General features: G+C 41.6%; 1 protein-coding gene across 1 annotated transcript; it reads right to left on the bottom strand.

Annotated features, from left to right (window-relative positions):
- Nucleotides 1–4183: 4183 nt before the first annotated feature.
- LOC110697614 (protein FAR1-RELATED SEQUENCE 9-like) lies at nt 4184–5954 on the bottom strand. The gene is made up of 3 exons (XM_021874998.1): nt 5691–5954; nt 5412–5446; nt 4184–5213 (listed from the first exon to the last, which is right to left on the bottom strand). Exons 1-3 carry the CDS (start codon nt 5952–5954, stop codon nt 4184–4186), a joined length of 1329 nt encoding a protein of 442 aa, XP_021730690.1.
- Between the last annotated feature and the right edge of the window lie 3934 nt (nt 5955–9888).

The raw sequence follows: 9888 nt of genomic DNA, 5'->3' as shown, positions 1-9888 counted from the left end.
GTCAAAACCGCCTTCCTTAATGGAATTTTGGAAGAAACTGCGTATATGACACAGCCAGAAGGTTTTGTCGATCCAGGCAACGCTGGAAAGGTTTGCAAGCTGAAGAAGTCCATTTATGGACTAAAGCAAACCAGCAGAAGTTGGAATCTACGATTTGATGAAGCCATTAGCAAGTTTGGTTTCATCAAGAATCCAGATGAATCTTGTGTATACAAGAAGATCAGTGGGAGTAATATTGCATTCCTAGTCCTGTATGTCGATGACATACTTCTCATTGGAAACAACACAAAATTGTTGGAGTCCGTAAAGGGCTGGTTGGGAAAGTGCTTTTCAATGAAGGACTTAGGAGAGGCACAGTACATATTGGGCATCAAGATCTATAGGGATAGATCTAAGAGGATGATTGGATTAAGCCAAAGTACTTACATTGATAAGGTACTGGCTCGATTCCACAAGGAGAATGCCAAAAGAGGGCATTTACCCATGTCCCATGGCGTAACTCTCAGCAAGAAACAGTGTCCACAGACAACTTTTGAGCGAGAAAGAATGAATCAGATCCCATATGCTTCACTAATCGGATCGATCATGTATTCCATGATATGTACAAGGCCAGATGTATCGTATGCCCTGAGTGCAACGAGTCGATACCAATCGAACCCAGGAAAGGTGCATTAGACTGCGGCCAAGAACATCCTTAAGTACCTGAAAAGGAACAAGGATAAATTCCTGGTCTATGGAGGACACAAAGAACTGGTTGTTGAAGGTTACACCGACGCTAGCTTCTAAACTGACAGAGACGACTTCAAGGCACAGTCGGGGTACATATTCTGTCTGAATGGAGGAGCGTTTAGCTGGAAGAGTTCCAAGCAGAGCACCACTGTAGACTCTACAACTGAAGCCGAGTACTTGGCCGCTTTAGAAGCTGCCAAGGAAGCTGTTTGGATTCGCAAGTTCATTAGCAAACTTGGTGTTGTACCCTCAATCAAGGGGCCGATAGACCTCTATTGTGATAACAATGGAGCTATCGCTCAGGCCAGGGAGCCGAGAGAGCACCAGAAGGTCAAATACGTGCAAAGGCGATTTCACATGATAAGGGAATGGAAATCCGATGGTGAAATCAGAATTTGTAAGATTGGCACGAATGATAATGTAGCCGATCCTTTGACTAAACCGCTGCCTCAGGTGAAACACAACAAGCACATTGAGGCGATGGGAATCAAACATGTTGGAGACTGGCTTTGAAATTCCCTGTACATGTGTTTTAATTAAATAGGATATTTAATGTAAGACACTTTATTAAAACCATTCATTAATGGAGTAATTAATTTTTGTGCAAAATTATCATTCACTCCATTACTATTTAATTGTGGTTTAGAATTAAATAATAAGTCCATTCGATTTACGGAAATATTCAAAACAGGGTATCAAGACCATGTCTTGGATAAAGAAACACCTGATAAGTGAACATTGAATATTTAAATCGAAAATTATCCCTAATCGAGGTCATCTAACAGATGGACGATTGATGACCGCCATAGATTAGTGTGTAGTATGATTTACAGAACCGTTTGTTGTGCTGCGAGGACGTGACGGTCATAAATCATTTGCACAGTCACAGTTTGGAACTGTATTGGATAAGACCTATGAGAGTACTTTAAGAAAATTTAAATTTTGTCATAAGTACATTTCTCATTATGACTATCGGAACTTGTTTCCTCCGACCATGAGTACTGTGAAGTTTTCTTGTTAGAGTAATAGACTCTTTGATGTTTCCAAACGTCTGCCGTAACTGGGGATCATAACGGGAACACTCAGGAGACTATGTCCTCTTAGTAAGAGGAACTTACAATACAAGACTGGGATTGTCCCCCTACTAACAATAGGGAAAATTTTTTGTTGTTTACAAGGCCGCTCGAAGAGCGAGACTGTGAAAATGCATGGCCGTGCTGCTTATTGACAGTCGAACTCGGAGATCGAGAAACACTTCTGAACGTAATAAGGATGGCAAAGAATCTTACCTTATAGTTCACGAAGAAACATTAAATGACATAGGAAATGGGCTATACATTGTATGCACACTTGTTTGGAAGGACAAGTGGGAGATTGAAAGGAATGGTGTCCTTCCAACAAGTGTATTCTTCCGATAGAGGGTTTAGAATTATTACAGAGCTAATTCTTCAGTAAGGTCAAGTGATCGGAATGCTTAGGTGGAGGCCGCTTCCGATCAGTAATATCAATGTACAATTGATGTTACAACTTAATCTTAATTGAACCATTTGGGTCGAACCCTATCGAACCACCGATCCAAGCAGAGTTTTACGAATACAGACGTCGGAAATCGAGCCTAGGGCGTCGAGACCGAGCGTCGCAAAATCACAAGCGACAAGTACGAGTGTAGCCGTAGCACCACAATGGTCTAACCATGTGGATGCTAGGCTAGTTCGAGCTAGCATGCTCCTAGCATGGCTAGGCGCAAGCCTAAGCACACTAGGTGTGCTAGGCGCACCATCGCAAGCTCAAGGCGCACCATCGCAAGCTCAAGGCGCACCATCGCATCCTAGGCGCACCATCACAGCCTATGCATGCACATGGCAGCCTATCGCAAAGCACCACAAGCACCAGACAGCCCATCGCAGCTAGCAGCGTGCTAGCCTGGGTGCGCATGGTAAGCTATCGCAGCACCATAGCACCACGTACAACACCATCGCAGTGCTAGGCACATGCGTGTGCGTGTGCACCGTAGCCTAGCAGCACGGAGCTGTGTGCTTGTGTGCGTGCCTTCGCATGGCAGCACCAATCACAGCGAGCTAGCAAGCAAGCAGCGTTGAGCCAAGCATGCGTGGCTTGCTAGCAGCACGCATGCTAGGCATTGCGTGAGAGAGGGACTGGATGCGTGGGGTGCTGCGTGCGTGGTGCGTAGGATGATGCGAGGGAAGGACAAGCATGCGTGGCTCACTAGCAGCACGCATGCTAGGTGTGCTAGGAATGGCGCGCAAAGGAAGTGTGCGTGGGCTGCTGGGGCTAGTGCCAGCACTATGTGCTAGCAGCGCCCAGCGCCAGCACACAAGCAGCAGCAGCAGCCCAGCAGCAGCACGCACTAGCTGGCTGGCTGGGTGCTAGGCAGCAAGGCGGTGCTAGCTGGCAGCCCTAGCTGGCACGCTAGCTGGCAGCCAGCTAGCTTTCCTTGATCCGGTTTTGTGCATAGAGTGTGGGGACCAAATCATGGCCTTGGGGATTAAGGCAATGGTCCCCCCCAAGCCTTGTTCCTCACTTGGCTTTCTCTATTATTGTGCCATGTGTCGATTTGTGATTGAATTGATTAATCATTTAATTTTGGAATTAAATAATTATCATTTTACCAACTCTCCCACATTGATGGGAGATTGGAAATCAAGGGATCATTTCCCTATAAATACCAAGCTTGGGTATTTGGGAATGAATAACCTTGAGTGGAATTAAAAAGGCAACTCTAAGTAAGAGTAAACCTTTGATTCGTAAAACTCATAGTTATTTTGTCCGGGTCTTGACTAACCTTCAAGACTTAGGACGCTCGGGTCGGGTCGAGGGTACGATCTGTCGGAGATCTCGTGTTTTTGGGATTTTAAAGTAAGAGCTCTTTGGGAGCGAAGCACGCGTCAAAGGTATAATTCTTGTTCTTAATCTTGTTTGATTAAGTTTAATATGCTTGTTAATTGTTTTAATTAAGGGGCGGGTCTTGGTGGGTTTCCTTCCGCGTAGTGTCGGGTCACTACGAAACCCTACATATTCCACCATTGATTTGATTCTTGCTTAGTGATTATTTGAGTCTAGATAATTTAGGTGAACCTTAGTCTCTTGGGATTCGATCCTTACTTGCCCATCTACATAGTAGTGGTCTAGTTAGGTTATTTTTGTTAGGTACACGACACGCCTATCACTATGTCAATCATAAAAGACACTATATCATAATAATCAGTATTTAAAAGATATAAAGTTTCCAAAAATGAAATTACAAATTAAAGGTAACCATGTAACAATACAGGTTACTATGACAAAATTTGGTGTTCTTAAAACAAAATTTGATGTCTTTAGACTATTAGAGCATATACTTATTATTAATATTTGGTGTTTTGGCACTAAATTCTCTATGCTTCCTCCTCTTCCCCTTTTTCATGTAGTCATAGCTTCCTGGAATCCTTTTATTTTATTGTCTTCCTTTAGTTTTTGCATGAGTTGGGTCCAGTACTTGAACAACACTAGATGAAGTTGCTTCTGAATTCTCTTTTACACCTGTAGTGTTCTCAAAATGGTTGTTAGTTGAGTTCATAGCAGAAATAATCTCATCTATTGCACTTGAATCTTTTGTGAAGCTTTCTTCTAAGGCTTTCCTTACTTGTTCAAACTTGTGGCTCTTAAGGATTAGACTATAATACTTCCTCACCTTGTGTAGCCGCCAGGGTGTGAAGTTGTTTAATGTCCCCTTCTTCTTTTGCTCTGTCTCCTTACTTTTACAAACTTCAACCTTAGCCATTTTAGTCCATATGAAAGATATGTATTTCTGTGGGATTTTTTCAACAGAATGCATGTGCAAGATTCTAAGGCTATGGAAGCATAACCAACCCGACTCTTCAAAATTCTTGCATGGACATTGAATTGTTTTGTTTGCTTGATCGTAAGTTACTACTTGAGTTGTGCAATCTCTGCCTTCAAGGTACACTTGGTAAACCATTTTGCCTCCATTAATCAATAGCAGTTTAGTTTGAGATCCAATGGCACGGTTGAATTCTTCTTCAAAGTCCCTGAATAATGTATGTGTATAAACATCAGCAGCATGTTTAAGTAAGGCAGACATCGGATAACTTGAAGTAGGAATTGATTTTGTGCTATTGAACTCATAAAAATCCTCATTCCTTCTCCAAGTCTTCACTGTCTTTTGAAATATGTTGTAGAATTCTGTCAAACTTGTCTTCTTGTTTGCTTTGTATCTCACTGCGTGATTTGTGCTCTCACTTCTCTGTGACGACAAGATTCCCGCGAAGAAAAAGTCCTTACTTAGAGATGTTGACCACTTATGCTTTAGTGAGTATAACCTCTTGAACCAACTGTCGTTTTTCAGTTTGTACTTTGTCGTCATTGAATCCCAACATACTTCAAACTCAGCTTCGTTAATACAACCACTCAAGCATTTCGTGAAAGCAGAGTTGAATGTGTCATCACTCTTCAAAACTCCAAATCTTGTTACAACATTTTGAATCAAATGCCATAGACATAGTCTTTGTCTAGTGTTTGGAAGTACCCGTACATTTTTATACATTTATTATAGTTTCACAAATGGTTACTGCATTTAAAATAGAGGTAACTAAATATAAATTCAGTACAAACATATTTAGATGTAGTAGTATTCAAAAAGTTCCTTCAAAATTAGAAATTACCTTGGGTATTTCTGCTGCCATGGCTGCATCTTGGTCTGTAAACAGTGAGATAGGACATTTATCCACCCATTGCCTTTTTAAAGGTCTCAAATAGCCACACAAATGACTCTATGGTCTCATCACCAATAAAAGAACAAGCAAACATAGTGTTCTTCCAGTGTTTGTTTATTTCTTGAGGTTGTAACGATTCGTCCTATATGTGGTGTCAAATACAGTGACATCTCCATATATTTTGTAATTTTTAAGCACCATAGAATCCCTCCAAAACAAGTTACAAACCATTCCATCCGCGTCCAACCTTACTCTGAAAAACAAGTTAGGGTCCTCAGAATAAGCTTCATGTAATTTGTCACAAACTACTTGAGAATCTCCTCCTTCAACGGCCTTTATTTTCAGTTTATAACAATAATACATGTGGTCTTTCACTGTATGACCAATAGCATCTTCTCTTCCAGCTTTATTTGACATGTAGTTAAAGGATTCCATAGGTCTTAGTCCAAATTCTTGCATGGCCTCAATCTCTTGCCCTTTAATTTCAGTCATTGCATGCTTACACACACACGCACAGGCCTAGCCATGCAATAATGTTGTGCTTGTGTTGCGATGATGCGATGGGTTGCGATAGTGCCTAGGCTTGCGCCTAGCCATGCTAGGTGCATGCTAGCTTGAGTTAGCCTAGCGTTCACATGGCTAGGCCACTGTGATACTACGGCTACGCTCGAACTTGTTGCTTGTGATTTTGCGACGCTCGGTCTCGACGCCCTAGGCTCGATATCCGACGTCTTTGTTCGTAAAACTCCGACGACTCATTAAATCTTTCGGATTAATTCATCATCTCGGCTCGGTTGTTTGATTTGGTTCGACCCGAAGGGTTCAGTTAAGATTAAGCTGTATTATCAATTGTACCTTGATATTACTGATCGGAAGCGGCCTCCACCTAGACATTCCGATCACTTGATCTTACTGAAGAATTAGCTCTGTAATAATTCTGAACCCTCTATCAGAATAATACACTTGTTGGAAGGACACCATTCCTTTCAATCTCCCACTTGTCCTTCCGGACAAGTGTGTATATAGTGTATAGACCATTTCCTATGTCGCTTAATGTCTCTTCGTGAACTATAAGGTAAGATTCATCGTCATCCTTATTACGTTCAGAAGTGTTTCTAGATCTCCGAGTTCGACTGTCAATAAGCAGATGATTTCTAAAATCCATCTGAGCATGGCCTTGCATTTTCACAGTCTCGCTCATCGAGCGGCCTTGTAAACAACAAAGACATATTCCCTATTGTTAATAGGGGGACATTCCCAGTCTTGCATTGTAAGTTTCTCTTACTAAGAGGAACTAATCTCCCGAGTGTTCCCGTTATGATCCCCAGTTACGGCAGACGTTAGGCAACATCAAAGAGACTAGTTCTCAAACAAGAAAACTTCACAATACTCATGGTCGAGGAAACGAGTTCCAATAGCTATAATGAGAAATGTACTTATGACAATTTTGAATCTCTTAAAGTACTCTCATAGGTCGATCCAGTGCAGTTCCAAACTAGCACCTGTGCAAATGATTTATTACCATCATGTCCTTGCAGCACAAGAAACGGTGCTGTAAATCATATTACACACTAATCTCTGGTGGTCATCAATCGTCCTTTATTTAGATGACCTCGATTAGGGATAATTTTTTATTTAAATATTCAATGTTCACTTCCATAAATCGAATGGACTCATTATTTAATTATAAACCACAATTAAATAGTAATGAAGCGAATGATAATTTTTGCACAAAATTAATTACTTCATTAATGAATGGTTTCAATACAGTGTCTTACATTAAAACAACCAGTTTAATTAAAACACATGTACAGGGAATTTCAAAGCCAATCTTCGATGTGCTTGATTCCCATTGCCTCAACGTGCTTGTTGTGTTTCACTTGAGGCAAAGGTTTAGTCAAAGGATCGGCCACATTATCATTCGTGCCGATCTTGCAAATTCTGATTTCACCTTCGGATTTCCATTCCCTTATCATGTGAAATCGCCTTTGGACATGTTTGACCTTCTGGTGCTCTCTTGGCTCTCTGGCCTGAGCGATAGCTCCATTGTTGTCACAGTAGAGATCTATCGAACCCTTGATGGAGGGTACAACACCAAGTTCACTGATGAACTTACGAATCCAAACAGCATCCTTAGCAGCTTTTGAAGCAGCCAAGTATTCAACTTTAGTTGTAGAGTCTGCGGTTGTGCTCTGCTTGGCACTCTTCCAGCTAAATGCTCCTCCATTTAGGCAAAATATGTACCCTGACCGTCTCTGTCAGTCTGGAAGCTAGCGGCGGTGTAACCTTCAACAACCAGGTCTTTATGGCCACCATAAACCAGGAATTTATCCTTGTTCCTTTTTAGGTACTTCAGGATATTCTTGGCCGCAGTCCAATGCGCCTCTCCTGGGTTTGATTGGTATCGGCTCGTAGCACTCAAGGCATACGAGACATCTGGCCTGGTACATATCATGGCATACATGATCGACCCAATTAGCGAAGCATATGGAATCTATTCCATTCTCTCTCGCTCAACAGGTGTCTGTGGACACAGTTTCTTCCTGAGAGTTACGCCATGGGACATGGGTAGATGCCCTCTCTTGGCATTTTCCATGTTGAATCGTGCCAGTACTTTATCAATGTAAGTACTCTGGCTTAATCCAATCATCCTCTTAGATCTATCCCTGTAGATCTTGATGCCCAATATGTACTGTGCCTCTCCTAAGTCCTTCATTGAAAAGCACTTTCCGAACCAGCCCTTTATGGACTCTAGTAATTTTGTGTTGTTTCCAATGAGCAGTATGTCATCGACATATAGGACTAGGAATGCGATGTCACTCCCACTGACCTTCTTGTACACACAAGATTCATCTGGATTCTTGATAAAACCAAACTTACTGATGGCTTCATCAAATCGCAGATTCTAACTCCTGTTGGCTTACTTTAGTCCATAAATGGACTTCTTAAGCTTGCAAACCTTTCCAGAGTTGCTCGGATCGACAAAAACTTCTGGATGTGTCATGTACACAGTTTCTTCCAAAATCCCATTTAGGAAGGCGGTTTTGACATCCATCTGCCATATTTCATAATCGTAATATGTAGCAATCGCTAGAATAATCTGGACAGACTTTAGCATTGCAGCCGGTGAAAAGGTTTCATCATAGTCAATCCCGTGGATTTGTCTATAACCTTTTTCCACCAGTCTATCCTTGTATATAGATACATTTTCATCCTTGTCTATCTTCAATTTGAAGATCCATTTGTAACCAATGGGTGTGTAACCCTCTGGCAAATTCACCAAGTCCCAAACTTGATTTTCAGACATGGAGTCCATCTCGGATTTCATGGCTTCTTGCCATTTAGCATAGTCGGGGCTCGTCATAGCTTGCTTGTATGTCGCCGGCTCATCATCATCCATGACTAGGATGTCCTGATCATCGGTTAAGACGATACCGAGGTATCTGTCTGGTTGAGATCTTTGCCGTTGCGACCTACGAAGGGTAATCGGTTGAGCATTTTCATTGTTTGTTTGATTCTAACCAATCTTCTTAGATGCTTCCAAAGCTTCTAGATTGTCAGTTTTATCAGGTTAACATTATTGCACGTCCTCTCGAACTTCGTCGAGTTCGATTTTCCTCTCACTTGTCATTTTGGAAAGGTGTTCCTTCTCCAAAAAGACACCATCACGAGCAACAAACACTTTGTTCTCGGATTTATTTGGTTTCTTTTGGATATCCCACAAAGAAACACTTATCCGATTTGGGGTGAAGTTTGTCCGAAATTAATTGCTTGACATATGCTTCGCATCCCCAAATCTTGAGAAAAGACAACCTAGGAGGTTTCTTAGTCCATAATTCATATGGAGTCTTTTCAACAGCTTTTGACGGAGCGCGGTTTAGTGTTAGTGCCGCGGTTTGTAGCGTGTGTCCCCAGAAATAGATAGGAAGTTCACTAAGACCCATCATTGATCGAACCATGTCTAACAAGGTTCGATTCCTCTGTTTGGACACTCCGTTCCATTGAGGAGTTCCGGGAGGTGTCAACTCTGAAAGAATACCATTTTCTTTCAAGTGATCGTCGAATTCATGGATCAAATATTCGCCACCTCGATCCGATCAAAGTGCTTTAATTTTCTTGCCAAGTTAATTTTCAACTTCTTTCTGAAATTCTTTGAATTTCTCAAAGGATTCAGATTTATTCGACATTAAGTAGATATAGCCATATCCACTCATTGATCCATATACATCCGTGTGTATTAGACCTAATAAGTCACTTGCCCTTTCTCCCAACTTGGAGAATGGCTGTTTTATCATCTTGCATAATAAACATCCTTCGCAAATTTCAAACGACTCCAAGTCGAATGAGTCAAGAACACCTTCTTGTAGAAGTTTCTTGATGCGTTTGATGTTAATATGGCCAAGACGATAATGCCACAAGTAGGTTT

The sequence above is a fragment of the Chenopodium quinoa genome, unplaced genomic scaffold, assembly GCF_001683475.1.
Source record: "Chenopodium quinoa cultivar QQ74 unplaced genomic scaffold, ASM168347v1, whole genome shotgun sequence".
NCBI classification, from domain to species: Eukaryota; Viridiplantae; Streptophyta; class Magnoliopsida; order Caryophyllales; family Amaranthaceae; genus Chenopodium; species Chenopodium quinoa.
Note: the sequence above shows the minus strand (reverse complement) of the source record. Positions and strands in the feature narration are given on the sequence as shown.